Source organism: Gopherus flavomarginatus, chromosome 7, assembly GCF_025201925.1.
Source record: "Gopherus flavomarginatus isolate rGopFla2 chromosome 7, rGopFla2.mat.asm, whole genome shotgun sequence".
Classification (NCBI taxonomy): Eukaryota; Metazoa; Chordata; order Testudines; family Testudinidae; genus Gopherus; species Gopherus flavomarginatus.
Window position 1 is genome coordinate 97827186 of NC_066623.1, and position 16325 is coordinate 97843510.

Here is a 16325-nt window from a genome sequence, read left to right on the forward strand (position 1 = left end):
ACATAATTTCTTTATGGCAGTGCAGAACCACTCTTTTTAAAAGACTGAACATTACCATATGTAATCTACGTGGTTGCAGGGCAGACAATGTTTTCTCATTTTGCTGCCATGTATTCTGTTGCTATGGCTTGTGTGTGCAAACCAAACAACTCACTTAGCTAATATTCATCTTTTTATTTTAAAACTCATTATTCCTTTTATCAAGCTCACTAATGTCAGAACATATTATTATTAAAAATTATACATTTCAAAAATGACCTTCTGATCTTACTTATTGCTTAGAACATATTTCATGATTTATATCTGTGGTCACCTTTAATACTGGCAGATGCAGCTGTAAAACTTAAATTGATCCTGTTGAAATAATTCAAATGAAATCAGTATGTAATCATCAATATAATCACCTCATCTCCAAAAATATTAAATTTCATTTGCAACTAAGATAAAGTGTTCATCCAAAAGGTTTTTAATTCTGCTTTCCAAAAAGTAACATTAATAAGAAAAAACAGTTTTTCATTATAGTTAAAAATGCCCCAATTAGTCAGAAAATGGCTATATATTTATTAACCATTAATTATGCAGACTGGATGGCAATAAAGTAACATCAAATGTATCTGTCATCTGATTTCATTGAGCTGATGGGCTGGTGAAATGGCAGAAATAAATCTTCCACTTTAAAAAATGCGGAAGTTGTACCTTTAATGAAGGATGTGTCAAAATGAGAGTGAGAGAGTACATGCAAATGCTGCTGATGAGAATCTGCAGGTTTATTTTTAAAGCAAATAGCAAAATGTTTATTTTCCGTTACAAATTAGATAATTATGAACTCGACCACTGTTCTCCACATACTGATCTACCTTCCTGCATTCAAAGTGAATGCTCAGGTGCCCCAAGACATTGTTCTTCCTTCTACCAAGATTTGCACTGAAGAAGGGCGGAGACTAGGAAGGCTGGTGGTGGTGGTGGGGGGGGAAATGATACACATCAGCCTTCAGAAGTTACCCTGTAGAATTAACATAGCTACAGCTGAAGTCCTTGCAAAAACTGACTAGTCACAAAATAAGGACTTCTTGTTTTTGCTTTCTATAAAAAAGATGTACAATGCACTGAAAACTTACCAATATTTATGGGTCTGACCGACATTAAAGGTGACTGAAGAAGTGTTACCCCATTTATGACGTTTAACCATGTAATATAAGTGTCGTTGAGTTTCAGTGAAGGTATGTGACATTCGTACTTATCAGACCCATTGCCGTTGCAGGGAGTAACCATGAAATTGCCTTTTAGAGAACCTGTAGATATGTCTTCCAATGACAACTCTGATCTATATTGAACAAAACAGAGCAATACTTAAAAAGCATTATGTCCTGGACAATCTTCTGCATATTCCATTAAATTCACCACTTTGGATTAAACAGTAGAAATAGTACTGAAAACAGCAAAGCACAAGAGACAGATCAATCTGTGAGCATTTTCTTCAGCTGTACCTTTGGGGCGGAGAAGGAGCGTAATGAAAGATATTTCTGAGGCCTGATCCAAGAACATCAGAATTGCCAGACTGGGTCAGACCATCTACTCCAGTATCCTGTCTCTGAAAGTGGCCAGAACCAGTTGCATCAGAGGAAGGTTTACGAAACCCTCCATTTGGCAGATGTGGGATAATCTGTCACTCATGAAGGTCTCATCCAAATTTCTAATAGTCATATGCTGACTAAATATGAATTTTTATATCTCTTCCAAAATTTATTGTTAAGTGTTATAATAATAAAAACATCCTTAAGTTATTCACGCAAAGCCAGAATTTTGTGTGTACAACAAGCTGCAGAATTTGGTCCATGCTTAGGATATGTTTCTAAATTACTTATCAACTACACAGGATTACAACTGATAAATATTGTATATACAAATCACAAAGAATGTACTCTAAAGATCAAACTTTACGTGATTACTTCCAAGATGATGAAGCTTTGTTTACTTCGAAGGCATACCATGTTTATTTCTTAGATAATTTAACTTTTTCTTAGCAAAGCAAATCTCATTTAATCCCAGGCATTACTCATACTATTGCTCTGGACTGGCTCGTGGAAAGTATTTAGTGACTAACTCTTTAGTATTCTGTTTTGTTTCTTTCTAAACTGAAGTGCAGCCCAAGAGACTACTTCTGGCTGAACTCTCCAGATTTGTTTTCATGAATTTTTCACATGTTGGAATACTTTCCTTTAGAGATTAGCATACAAATGAAGATAGTCTTATTACAAAAATATATGGTTTAATAAAACCTTCCAAAATGTTCAGCAGAAAGCACTTGAACTGCTAACAAGAAATAAAGATGTTTATTTAACAAAAATAGTTGGATCAATTTTTCCAGTGTTGGAAGGATACATTTATGCTTTCAGAATTTTTTTTAAAGGAAACATATGTAATATTTAGGGCATATAGAAATATATCAGCTGTACAACATATTACTGTTGAGATGAAATCTTATACTGCATACAAATGGAGATGTAAGCTGTCACACTGCAATTTAAGTCAAACCTAATTCAATTCTTACCAGTCTTTGATTCAGATAGGCATTATATTACACTTCCAAAGCATATGTAACAATGTTCCTTGGGTCACTTTCAAGAAATGGCATCAAGACAACCTATTTTACAAACTTGAGAGAGCAGTCAATATACCTAATGTACATATCACTACACAGGCCCTTGATGCATACATTTACATACATACACACAAGTTGCACTTAAAACACCTAATTCTCCACTCCCTTGCATGTTACATTCATGTAACCCTAATAACTGCAATTTACACTAGTGTTACACAGGGGAAATCAGCCCCAAGGTTTCTTCCATTTTGAGCAATATCAGCAATTCCAGCACTATTCCTATTTTAAGTGTACGAAATCTCTCTGAAACTGAGAGTATCTTTTGGAATGGAAGAAACTTTAGAAGTGGACCACTGCATACATTCAATGGTAGACAGAATGCATGACTGTCTAGCACAATTATTTTAATGGTATGAACATTGGATTGCCACATTAGTGACGAGTAACAAAACCACAGGTGAGTTACACAATTCACCACAAATGGGTGCCTTTCTATGACCTTGAGCATATCAGCAGTGAACACAGGGCACTGAGAGCAAGGGTTAAGGAGTGATGTCTCTACACAAATGCGATAAGTATGGGAATAAACAGGAAGAACTGGCAGTATTAGCCATAAGCTAAATTCTGACTTATTTGACATCACTGCATGACTAGGATATTTGTATAGAGGAGTATAACTTGTTCTAGAAAGACAGGCTAGGAAAAAAAGATGTGCTGTTGCCTTATATATCAAGAATATATATACTTGTTCTGAAGTCCAGAAAGAGGTAATAGGCAAACCAGTTGAAAGTCCCTGGGTGAAAATAAAGGGGGGAAAAACAGGGGTGATGTCATGCTAACGGTCTACTATAGAACACCAAATCAGGAGAGGAAGGTGGATGAGGCATTGTTAGAATATAAATATCCAAAACACAAGACGCGGTTGTAACGAGGACACTTTTATTACTCAGATATCTGTTGGAAATTTCCTCCACCTTCTGAAACAAGAAATTGTTCCCCAGTACATTCCAAGAACTAATTGGACATACTGAGTTTGCTATTTTAAGTTTCCAAGGGGGCTGCCATTTTAGACCTGATTCTGAAGGAGGAGGAATTGGTTGTTAATCTGAAGATTAATGGCAATGTGGGTCAAAGTGACCTTGAAATGATGATTTCAGGATTCTAAGGAAAAGGAAAGAGTCAGAACAGTAGAATAAGAACAACGAACTTCAAAAAAGCAGACTTTCACAAACAGAGAACTAGTAGGTAGGATCCCATGGGAAGAAAATCCAAGGGAAAAAGGAGTTCAGGAGAGCTGGCAGTGTCTTGAGGAGACAATATTAAAGGCAAAATATCCTGATGTGAAGAAAATTTAGGAAGAATAGTAAGAGGCCATATGGCTCTATCAGAGTGCTTTAATTACCTGAAAATCAAAAGATAATCCTACAAAGAGTGGAAAAATGGACAAATTCATAAGGACAAGTACAAAAAAATAGCACAAGCATGTAGAGACAAAAACAGAAAGGGTAAGGTGCAAAATGAGTTCCACCTAGCAGGGGAAAGGCAATAAGAAGAGGTTCTATAAATAGGTTAAGAGAAAGAGAAAGAGAAAGAGAAAGAGAAAGAGAAAGTACAGGCCCACTACTTAGCAGGGAAGGAGAGCTAACCAGAGATCACATCAAGAAGGCACAGGCGTTTAATGCCTATTTTGCTATAATCTCCACTAAAAAAGGTTAATTGTGACGAGATAGTTAACACAATAATATTAACATCAAGGAGGAAGGAACACAAGCCAGAACAGGGAAAAGAACAGATTAAGAAATATTTAGAGAAATTAGATATATCCAAGTCAGCAGAGCCTGAAGAAATTGATCCTAGGGTATTAAAGGAACTAGGCTAGTGCAATCTCAGAACCAGAAGCTGGGAATGGGTGACAGAGGATGGATCACTTGATGGTTACCTGTTCTGTTCATTCCCTCTGGGGCACCTGGCATTGACCACTGTCGGAAGACAGGATACTGGGCTAGATGGACCTTTGGTCTGGCCCAGTATGGTCGTTCTTATGTTCAGAGTGTTCAAAAAACAGCGATGGCCTGGAGCCAACAGCAGAGTAGCAACCCAAGTGCTGTGTTGCCGACTTGCTGATGAAGAGCAGCATGGAGGGAGACTAAGCAAGGTTCAACCCTTTACAATCTGGATGACTTGGATAATGGTGCAGGAGAGAGTAAAATGCTTTACAAAATTTGTAGAGGACACCACCCTGGGGGAGAGTGCAAAACCTTGACAAATTGGAGAATTGATCTGAATTCAACAAGATTAAATTTGATAAAGACAAGTGTAAAGTACTTCACTTAGGAAGGAAAAGTCAAATGCATAACTACAAAATGGAGAATAACTGGCAAGGCGGAAGAACTGCAGAAGAGGATCTGGGAGTTATAGTGGATCATAAATCGAATGAGTCAACAATGTGATACACATGACACTCCTTTCATTATGTCCTAGAATATTAGTCTTTTTCGCAACTGTAAGACATGGGAGATAACTTTCCCTTTCTACTTGGCTCTGATAAGGCTTCAGCTGGAGTACCTTGCCCAGTTCTGGGTTCCATTCTTTAGGAAAGATGTAGACAACTGGAGAAAGTTCAAAGGAGAGCAGCAAAAATGATAAAAGATTTAGAAAAGCTGATCTCTCAGGAAAAATTTAAAGAACTGGGCATGTTTAGTCTTAGGAAAAGATGACTAAGGGGGAACCTGATAACAGGCTTCAAATATGTAAAGAGGATGGTGATAATTTATTTTCCATATCCACAAAAAGTAATTGGCTCAATCCCTAACAAGGGAGATTTAGGTTAGATAGTAAGGAAAACCTTTCTAACTATATGAGAGTTAAAATCTGGAATAGGCTTCCAAGGGAGGTTATGGAATCCCTAAGATTGGATGTTTTCAAGAACAAGTTAGACAAACACCTATCTGGGATAGTCAAGGTTTTCCTAGTCCTGCCTCAGCACAGGGGAGCTGGACTAGAGGACCACTCAAGGTCACTTCCAGCCCTCAATTTTTAAGATATTATGAAAGCTACAGGATTAAATAGATCTCTCCTTCCAAGGACGTTGTACCATAAAAGGTAGAGGCAGCTCTCTAACAATGATTTCGTCTCCGTCTTGGCAGCCCTCTTGTTACTAGCATCTTTTCTGCAGTATATTTTCAGAGTCCTATTTGACTGACGACTATTCCTCAGACCTGCTGTGTAATGGACAGCATGAAGCACTTTTTGTTCATGACAACATCAGACCAAGCCTGTAATACTTGGGGGTGGGTGAATCAAAAATCCTTTTTTTAATGCTGAAACACTTGAGCTGTCAAAGGCCATATGTGAACAATTGAGGAGCCTATAACAAAACAAGGCCATTATTTTCACTGCTTGTACCGCCTAAATATGAGAATATTGGCACTTGTTTCTGAATTGAGGCCTCTCAGAGAGAAACAAATGCCTTAAGAACATACTTTTAAAACTGGGACTGTTTTCAAACTATTCTGCCTGCATGCAAAAGGCATCAGTGAGCCAACAGTGGAAGCTACCCCTTTACCAAAATATGAAATAAACAAGACAGTTATTCCTTCGGAACATCGGGCCTTGCTAAAGAAAACTATAATTGACCTTCACTCCTGGGAGAAAAAAAATACTATCACCACATGAGAAATGTTATAAGTTTGCTCTATAATGGCAAAAACAACAGCAAAAATACTACTGATAGTCTTTGGAGAGGAGAATGAACACATTAGCAGTAAGTCGATAATTTGGAGGAGATGTGTAAATCAACTTACTCAGGGAATCTGGAGTAGAAAGCTGACAAATTTCTTCCAAGGTAACAATTACAGTAATTTTTTGAAGTGCCAGAGAAAATGATACTGAAGAGAGCAGAGCATACAGAGACCTCAGACTTGGGTAATGGTGCAGCTCAAGGCAGTTGTTAATACACTGCTAAATTTCCCAGGCAGGGAAGAGCTTCGTCTAGAAACTGGAATAAAACTTTAGATCCTTGCAAAAATCAGAAAATCCATGTTTTCCTGGACTCCAGGATGAATCTGCAAAAGGATACAAAATGCTCTTGTACTTTGCAAAACTAAGAGGGGAAAAAACAGAAATCTCGTCTTTCTAGCCTCTCACAAAGCTCCACAGGATACTTCATAGGCAATCAGGTCTTCTTGGCCCCTTTGAGAGTTTCTTCTGCAGATTCCTTTGGCCTCCCCCCACAAAAAAAATCAGTTCATCAAGCACTTGAAGCCTTCTGAATCTCTCTTCGTTTTTCTGGGGTGCTCCAGTATGTGTCTCCTTGCTCTCACTGTGTCTTGATGTCTTTGCTGCTCTTCTCACCTCATTTTCTACCTCTTATATGACTCATCACTTTCACTAACAAGGTGTAAGAGAGTTGTTTATTTTTCTCCTCTTTCAGATGTGAAAGCACACCCATACCACAAAGCAGTGCTGTGTCTGTGCACCCACTTCACTGATTTTTTTTCAGAGAGGCACAGCTAGCAGGGGACTCTCGATTACTGGCAGAAATAGGACATTTCTTCTCAAAGATGTAAGATGGTCTATCTGTAGAATACTACTACTGGCTGATCCCAGAATACTTCACAAGCTATTATAATACATGACCACTGACATGCACCCATCTGTGGGTGGTAAGAGAAAGCCTAACAGCACACAGCATGCAACATGGCAGCAGCAGGAGACCAAATTTTAGCCATGAATGCCAGGGAAAACCTTCTATTCTTAAAAAGGGGACAGGAGTGTCATGAGGCCTTTAGTCATCCAGGGCCTCTGTTTTAAAGTTCTTATTTGAAAAATGCACAGAGTGAATTTTATAATTCTGAACGTATCTGCCTTGGTGAGCCTTTTCAGCTCAGCTGGGATTTGAATCTGTGTTTCCAGGAGGGCTAGGCATGCCTAGTCTACTCAACTATTCCCATCAGCTAAGATTTTTCTATTTAGTGACAAACTCTGGTTGGAAAAGAACAAAAGTGGGAACTATTTCTAGATTAATGGTACTTGAGACATAGAGAGCATAGAATCAAATATCAGAGGGGTAGCCGTGTTAGTTTGGATCTGTAAAAAGCGACAAAGAATCTTGTGGCACCTTACAGACTAACAGACGTTTTGAAGCATAAGCTTTCGTGAGTGAATACTCACTTCGTCAGCATCCGAAGTGAGTATTCACCCACAAAAGCTTATGCTCCAAAACGTCTGTTAGTCTATAAGGTGCCACAGGACTAGAAAGCATAGAGAATGCTAGAAATGGAAGCCTGTTAAGACTTTGGCTTCAGGTTATCTTATAATGTTTGCCAATTAGAAGTCCACATTTGCTACCAGTTATTCCATTTATCTCCTATGTTCAGAACAGTAATAACTGTGGTAACTGGTATCTGTGGGCCAGCGCTGACTTTTTAAACAGGGACCATTTTCTATAAACACTGTTTGATCTATTATTTATAATATAGTGCCCATATGAGACCCAATTAAGAGTTGGATCCCAGTAGGATGTAACAAGAGACAGTCTCTACACCGAAGAGCTTACAATCTAAACAGATACAACAACAAGGGGTGGGAAGGAAGTACTATTATCCCATTCTGTAAGATGGGGAACTGAGGCACAGAAAGATTAAAGGATTTGCCCAACATCACACAGGAAGTCTGTGGTAGAGAAAGGAACTGAACCCAGATTTTCTGAGTCCAAGTCTATTAGCCACAAGACCATCCTTCCTCTCCATTGTTAGTAGAGACTCCCCTACCTCAAGGTAATATGGAGAGCAGAAGCAGGTGGACTTTCAGATGAGAACATGGTTCCTTACATGAGTACTAACTGTCTGAAAATATTAAATGAAAAGGGAACGCAGAAACTCAAAAGTGGATAAGGGATGTATGCCATTCAATCCAGCAGTAGCCTACAGAGATCAGTGTGCTCTTGAAGTGTAGCCTAACATTCACTTTTAAATCAGTGATTTATTCATTTAGTTTAAATATATTAAAAAAAGAGACACCAAAGCCCTAGGTGATGAACATATTTTACCCTTCAAAAGCATGTTTGGAACAGTGGTGACTTCTTTTGTGTCTGTAAGAGGGCTACAGAGTGGTTAACTCTATAAGAAACATCAAAAATTCTAGTTTTTATATTAGGTATGGTATTAAAAATGACAAAGAAGAATAAATTTCTTAAGGAGAGAATATGATAAGAGGCAAAAACACAAGCAGGCAGAGCTAAAATCAAGCATTCAACCTTAAAAAATTATGGATCGCATATTCATTGAGGATGCCTTTGACTTAATTAAAATAAAATAAGCAGTTTAATAAATATGAGAAAAGGACAGAAAGGACAGGAAATACTCTGTGTTAACCATTCAAGCCCTGAACGTATACCTGACTGATAATTCCATACAGTCCTATCAAAATGTGGTCTAAAAATAAGAACAAATGGGCATATAGTATATTTTCCACTTGTACTGACTAATGCTATCACTATCACAATTACTACTGTAAGACAACAAATCCATAGAACCTTTACTGGTGTTTTAGGATATCCTTATAAATGGGAAGCTTCCGATATATTTTACTTACAGAACATATAAAAGATTAATCTTAAATTCTCCATTCAAGTACGACTTCTTGTTAGACAATTTCAGGATACAAACGAACAGTTCTAGGTCTCCTTTAGTCCAACATTGAATGTTCCAGCTTAAATCTAAATTTAAAAAGGTAAACATTTTCTGAACCACATTGAAACCAAAGACATTTAAAGAAATAAAATAAAATTTACCAATAAGTCTTAGAATCATATACTATCAGGGTTGGAAGGGACCTCAGGAGGTCATCTAGTCCAACCCCCTGCTCAAAGCAGGACCAATCCCCAGACACATTTTTACCCCAGTTCCCTAAATGGCCCCCTCAAGGGTTGAACTCATAACCCTGGGTTCAGTAGGCCAATGCTCAAAGCACTGAGCTATCTCTAGTATGGAAAAAGATTTAGGCTCCTAAATCCAATGCCTAACGCAGCAACATCTAAAACCCAGATTTTTAAAGGTATTTAGTGACCTGGTAGTCTCTTACTATACAGAATGTACAGAGCTGGACATAAAATTAATGTAAATTATAATCACACAGATTTATTTAAATAATAAAATTTCTTACTTGTAACTAGTGACAATTTTTAGTGGAGGGGGTAGGGGGCGAATGGGGTGTGTTAAGTTTCAGATATTCTTTAACCTTTTTGCTACAGTTCATGACCACAAACTCTATGCAGCATTAGAAAGCAATACAATTATTTGGATTACTTCTTGAAAAGACCACCTGACATATGAGGTAGTGCTAGAAATACAGAGTAAAATCCTGACCATACTTAAGATAATGGGACTTTTGGCATGGCCTTCAGTAGGATCGGGATTTCACACAAAGCTATTGACTTTTTTCCACCAGGTACATTGTGCGCCGGGGGCAGAAGGAATAACCAACCACATTTCAAATGACAGGATGCAAGATAAAGTCACTGCGGATGATGGAGGTGGGGACAAGATTTGCTCTCTTAAGCTAAAAATCCATTAAAAATGTCTACGTCCTTATCTACAATTTATATTTTTTTTTCAGCATTCCTCTGACAACCTAATTCTACCATGATACTCAGAAGGAGTTAGCTGACTAATAAGTGGTAAAGGTAAGGGAGAGGGGGCAACTGAGGATAGTTACCTATATGGCTAACAAAATGGATTTATATTATGAAGATGTGGCCATTCACCACTTCTGCCTCCTTATTTGCATGTTGTTCCCCTTTCCCTTACCTTTTTTCTGCCTTTCTACATGGCAAGCTCTCCAGGGCAGGAATTTTGCCTTCATTTATGTTTGTACAGTACCCCGCACAATCCAGGCACAAATGGAAACAAATAATAGTATTAGGAAAATATTTGAAAAACAAAGAAAACGTGATGTCCATTACTGAGTCACTGTAAATAATTACACTACAAACCTACCTGTTTGCTGAGGAGCAAAGCTACTTACTTCTGAGGACGTAAATTTCTTTGTTTCCATGCCTGCTGTGTACAAAGAACAATTTGCGTGTGTTTCACTCCAAAGGCAACAGAGGAAATTCTCTTCAGCCACCAGCATCAGAGAGTTGGTTTCAGTGGTTCCATGCTCTCCGTGCAACCCAGGACTGCTCGCTACAACACCAGCAGTCAAAGGAATGACGGAAGTCTCATTTGGTGACATGCAAGGCAGCATAAAGCTCGACGCTGGAATCTGATGTACCATACAGTGAGCAACTGCCATTTGCATAAAATCTGGAAATACAAAGAAATAATGAAGGAAATGAGTTACACTACTTGGAACAATGAAAACAGAGCATCTGCTGTTCTAAAGAAACAAGTGTGACTAGAAATATTGGACAAGAATCTCCAAGTGCCAATCACTTCTGAATTGGTATAGACTATTTTATTAAGTGAGGCTTCCAGAACTCACCCATAAGTCTCATACTTGACTGAAGTCACCCTGTTCTTTTTTCCAAAATAACTGCATTTTAAAAAAACACCAAGATAAGCCAATACAAGAACTCTAGGGGGAAAAGTGCTCTCCTGGCTGAAATTGGTGTAAATTAATTAGAATCAAACATATTAAACACGGATAGAAATCAAAGGAGCTGCACCAATTTAGCAGAGAATTCTGCCCTAGATCTAGTCACACAAAAACTCTTGGGTCTTAAAATCCAAACCCAGGTCCACATTTTGCAATGATCTCCTATGTTTTTACAACCTGGATACACCCAACTTTGGGATGTTCACAAGCTTGATATGTTAAATAATAATATATAAAGATATATTTTGTCCTCCTCACTAATGGATATCATGTGAACACAGAAACTGCATTAAAAGTGTTATCTGTAACATTTTCTAAAGACAAACAAAAACAATCCTATTGTTTACAGCAACGATATAAAAAGGTCTATTCATAATATGTGAATTCCTGGTCCCACTGAAGTCACTGGGAGTTTTGCCATTGAGTTCAATGGGGCCAAGTCATTTAACATATCGATGTCTTTTCTTTCCTCCTCACCCAATCAGAGGCATCTGATAGGTTTTGTACATTTTTACAGAGCACATTGCAGTAGTTTTTAAATGCTTCCACAATACTTTTCTGGTGTAACAACACAAACAAGATACTATTTACAATTGTTAAAACCCTAATTAATAGGGTTGCCAGGCATCTGGTTTTCAAACAGAATACCCAGTCGAAAAGGGACCCTGGTGGCTCCAGTCAGCACCACTGACCAGGCCACTAAAAGGCTGGTCGGCGGCGCAGCAGAGCTAAGGCAGGCTCTCTACCTGCCGTGGCTGTGCACAGCTCCTGGAAGCAGCGGCATGTCCAGCTCCTAGGTGCATGGGTAGCCACGGGGACTCCATGTGTTGCCTCTGCCCCAAGCACCAGCTCCGCAGCTCCCATTGGCTGGGAACTGCAGTTAATGGGAGCTGCGGCAGCAATGAGCAGAGCCCTCGGCCCCTCCGCCTAGGAGCCGGTCATGCCACTGCTTACAGAAGCCACCTGAAGCCCGCACCCCAAATCCCCTCCCACACCCCAACCCCCTGCCTCAGCCGTGAGCCCCCCTGCCACACTAGAAATCCCCTTTGACCCAGCCCTGAGCCCCCTCCCACACCCTAACTCCCTCCCAGAAACCACACCCCAACCTGCTGCCCCAGCCTCAGCCCCCTCCCACATTCAACCTCCCTCCCAGAGCCCACACCTCACCCTCCCCTGTACACCAAACCCCTTGGTCCCAGCCCGATCCCCCTCCTGCACCCAAACTCCCTCCCTGAGCCTGCACCCCAGATCCCGTCCTGCACTCCAACCCCCTGCCCCAGCCCAGAGCTTCTCCTGCATTTCACCCCCTCACCCCCAGCCCGACTCCCAGCTGAAGCCCTCACCCCTTCCCACACCCCAACCCCCTGCCCCAACCCAGAGGCCCCCCTAAACCCTGAACTCCTCATTTCTGGCCCTACCCCAGAGCCTGCACCTCCAACCAGAGCCCTCACCACCTCCTGCACCCCAACTCTCTGCTCCAGCCTGGTGAAAGTGAGTGAGGGTGGGGAAAAGCGAGCAACAGGGGCGGGAGAGATGGAGTGAGCAGGGTGAAGGGCCTCGGAGAAGAGGCAGGGCAGGTTCAGTTTTGTGCGATTAGAAAGTTGGCAACCCTACTTATTAATGTGTTCTACAATAATACATGGATAGTTAGGTAAATAGGCCCAAAAGAGCATTTTCTACAAAATGAGATCTAGTAAAAGGTGGTATTTTCTATCAAACTTAGATGCCTTGAAAATAAAACCCTTTACAACGTAGGAGCACACTTGTTACACTACATAGATCATAGATCAGAGCTTGAAGTGGGCTAATAATACTTCTGATAATGATAAATAGGCCTCTTTGAATTAAAATAGCTTTAGTTATTGAAATGCACATAATTGATTTGTATATGTCCTTGTTTTTAGTGTAATGCTTAGAAAATGTATGAATATTTTAAACAGTTTATTACATACAAATTCATTCTAACTGAATGTCTTGCAAATGGATCCCACAATAACAAAAACAAGAGAGAGAATTTGTGTCTTTTGCCTTCACAGGCACAATCTGATTTCAATTTATGTAAATATTTTAGCATAGTAAACCAATGCAAAGTGGAAAATAGGTTTCTAAGAGGATTAAAAGTAAACATGTTATTACTTCAGTGTCTGAGATGTTCAGTTTCTTTGGCGATACACATTTTCTGATCAGCAGAACCCTCAATGGTATTTTCTCTTGTTTAACAAGGCAGAATCTGTGCCTTGTTAAACATCAGCTTCATTAGCTTTCCTGGCTCCATGTAGAGGATTCAGCTGACTGAACAGAATATTAGTGCATAATCCATGATGTGAAAACAAAATGAAGGGCATGACATATAGCTACCCATTTTACAGCTGGCACTGAAAGGGGATTTCAGTTTGTTTTATACATGCATAGTTTAATTTTGAAGGACAAATCACACGGCAGATTCTCACATGACAAACTAACCAAATCCCATAAGATCAGTGTGCCTGCCATAATATTTTTTTTTATTAAAATGTAAATGAAATGAATGAGCTACAGTAAAATTGTAATATTATTTAGTATGAGATTATATATTTTATATCCCTTAATAAACATATAATATTTTGTTATAAATCAGTAGGCTGCATTTTGATTACAAATATTCACATGACACTGATCTAGGAATTTATTTACAGAACAGATACAACACAAGCAGCAACACTGAAAGCTGTTGTACACACAAACCTACTTAACAGTGACTAAAGACCAGGGTGGATAAAAATCAATGATTTTTAAAAAAAAATTGGATTTTTTTTTAATCTAAATCAGTTTTTTTTTTATAAAATGCTTTTTGAGGAAAAAAACCTACCTAAAGATAGTTGTAATTAAGATACATTATATCTTATCATGGAATAGGGATTATAAATTCTAATTCTATAGTATGAGACAATATATTCATGTAATGTTCAAGAAAAGTTTTGTAAATGAGTTCCAATAGTTCATGGATTAGGGACCCAATTTTATGGGGTTCCACAGGCTTCGGGAACCCCATGAAATTTAGATTATTTAGGTTAATCTTATATAGATTATTTAGGTTATTAAATAATCTTGTATAGATTATTTAGGTTAATCTTTCTATCTAACCTATGGGGTTCAGTGCTCAGTCTAGAAGATACCATCAGAGATGCTCAGTTTTGCAGTTCTCAAACTGTGGCTTTGTGTCTCCAGAGATAACATGCTTGTTAACAGCAAAAAAAAATTTAAATAAATAAATAACATATAGAGATGACAGATAACAGATCTCAACCCTACTGTCCCTCTGCAAATTTGTGTACACAGAGTCAATCCCTTACCTCTCTCTAAAAGTGCAAAGTTTCAAAAAGTTCAATGAATAGAAGATTGTTGGGGGTGGAATAGATCTGGACAATGAGAAGAAGTCTGGAGATAAATGTGAGATGCAAGGGACATATGCTTGTTTTGTTAAAATATTATAAGTTTGCTGTTGAAGAAAAAAATCCAGAACACATAACGTTGTTGTTTTTGTTAAATAAAACAATTTAAATGTCTGTCTGGTGATTTTCTCCTCCTAATACAGCATGGCAAGAAAATCCTCCAAATATTAATAATTAACCTGTTGAATTGGAGATATTTATGAAGTCATTGGGAAGTGAACTATCTGCTTCAATTACCTTTGGCAAGTGAAATAACCAAACAATTGTTCATTTTCTGATATAGCTGTAAAACTAATCTGAAAAGTTTTCAAAATAAATCACTTTAAAAATGTATAGTTTGTACCTTCTAAAAATGAAACCTACATCTGTCTCTAAGTTGTGAAGAATATGTATTAAGGTATAACAACCAACAAGAATGCACTTTTATGTAGAAAACCATGATGAAATCGAGTCTTCCTGACTAGTAATTTAAATCAATTTGATTTAAATCAAATGCACCCTGCTAAAGACAAACAGCTCTGTCTCCCAATGCAAGTCCCCTGAGCACTCCAGTTGCCCTGTTAAAAGATACTTCTGTAAATGCAGAGAATTTTTAGGTTATATTAATTAAGTCTCAACAATGTAGTGACCCATTTGATATTGAATGCATAAAGACATGAAGCAATCCTAAGAAAACCTACAACTGCTGCAAAGATCTGAAAGATACAACTTTTGAAACTTAATGTGTTGGATTAAAATATCTGGTTTATCTTTCATCAACATCTTTGGAAATTTAGAGGGACTTCTGCCAAATAAACAAAAATTACAGAGACAATAAAAATCAAGCGAAGGCAGTTCTACATCATATACCAACATTAATGTGTTTGACAAAATTTATGCAAGTCTGATTTAATCTACTCTGTGTATTTCTTCTATTTTAGAAAGGAAAACTGAAGTCTTCATATCTGAACTATTATATTTACCATGAATTGAGCACTCATTACAACAATTTTGTACATGAAGCAGGGGCATTGGTTTAGCGCAAAAATATACATAATAAAATAAACACTTTGTGTAAAATCCTGGCTCCACTGAAGTGAATATGAGTTTTGTTATGACTTCAGTATAGTCAGGATTTTACCCTCAATTGTTAGTATTGTCCAGATTGCCCATACAATTTTAACCTGCATGAATGCTAGTTATACTGGCTGCTCTAGCCTGTCTTGGTTAATTATATTAACTAAGTGTATTACAGATGCAAGTTTACTATCAAACATTTAAAAAAAAAAAGTTGTGAACTAGATATTGATCAACTATCACTTGCATTGGTTTTATCATCAGAAAGTTATTGTCCAGCCTGTAAGGTACTGTGCATCCAACATTTCCATGAGAAACAAGGGCATTGAGCATCTTGCAGGATCAAGCTTTTACTCTGTCAAATCAATAGCTACAGAAATTTTTTTTTAAACAAACAGTTTCAATAACATTGTCTCAGGCAACTTACCCAAGTGCAGAAACACAGTCAAAAGTTTATGCGAATACATCTTGTTCTGAACAGTGGATCTAAAAAACAACCAAAATTTAATAAATTAAGAACTGACTGAAGAAATCATTTCCATTTCAGAGGTACATATCTATTATTCTGTTTGGAGCTTGGCATCTTCTGAAAGAGTATACTTTAAAATTTCTGAACTTATGAAAATGTATTGCCT

The 16325-nt window shown here is 38.1% G+C and overlaps 1 protein-coding gene across 4 annotated transcripts in view; it reads right to left on the reverse strand.

Moving 5' to 3' along the window:
* Positions 1-16325, reverse strand: part of LEPR (leptin receptor) — a 60732-nt gene that overhangs the window by 35036 nt on the left and 9371 nt on the right. For all 4 annotated transcript variants that reach the window (XM_050960914.1, XM_050960913.1, XM_050960915.1 and 1 more), the window contains exons 2-5: positions 16118-16176; positions 10603-10911; positions 9200-9323; positions 1119-1324 (exon numbers count right to left, since the gene is read on the reverse strand). In XM_050960914.1, the coding sequence (XP_050816871.1) occupies positions 1119-1324; positions 9200-9323; positions 10603-10911; positions 16118-16157 (679 nt within the window). In that variant the 5' untranslated portion in view covers positions 16158-16176. The remainder of the gene's footprint in view (positions 1-1118; positions 1325-9199; positions 9324-10602; positions 10912-16117; positions 16177-16325) is intronic.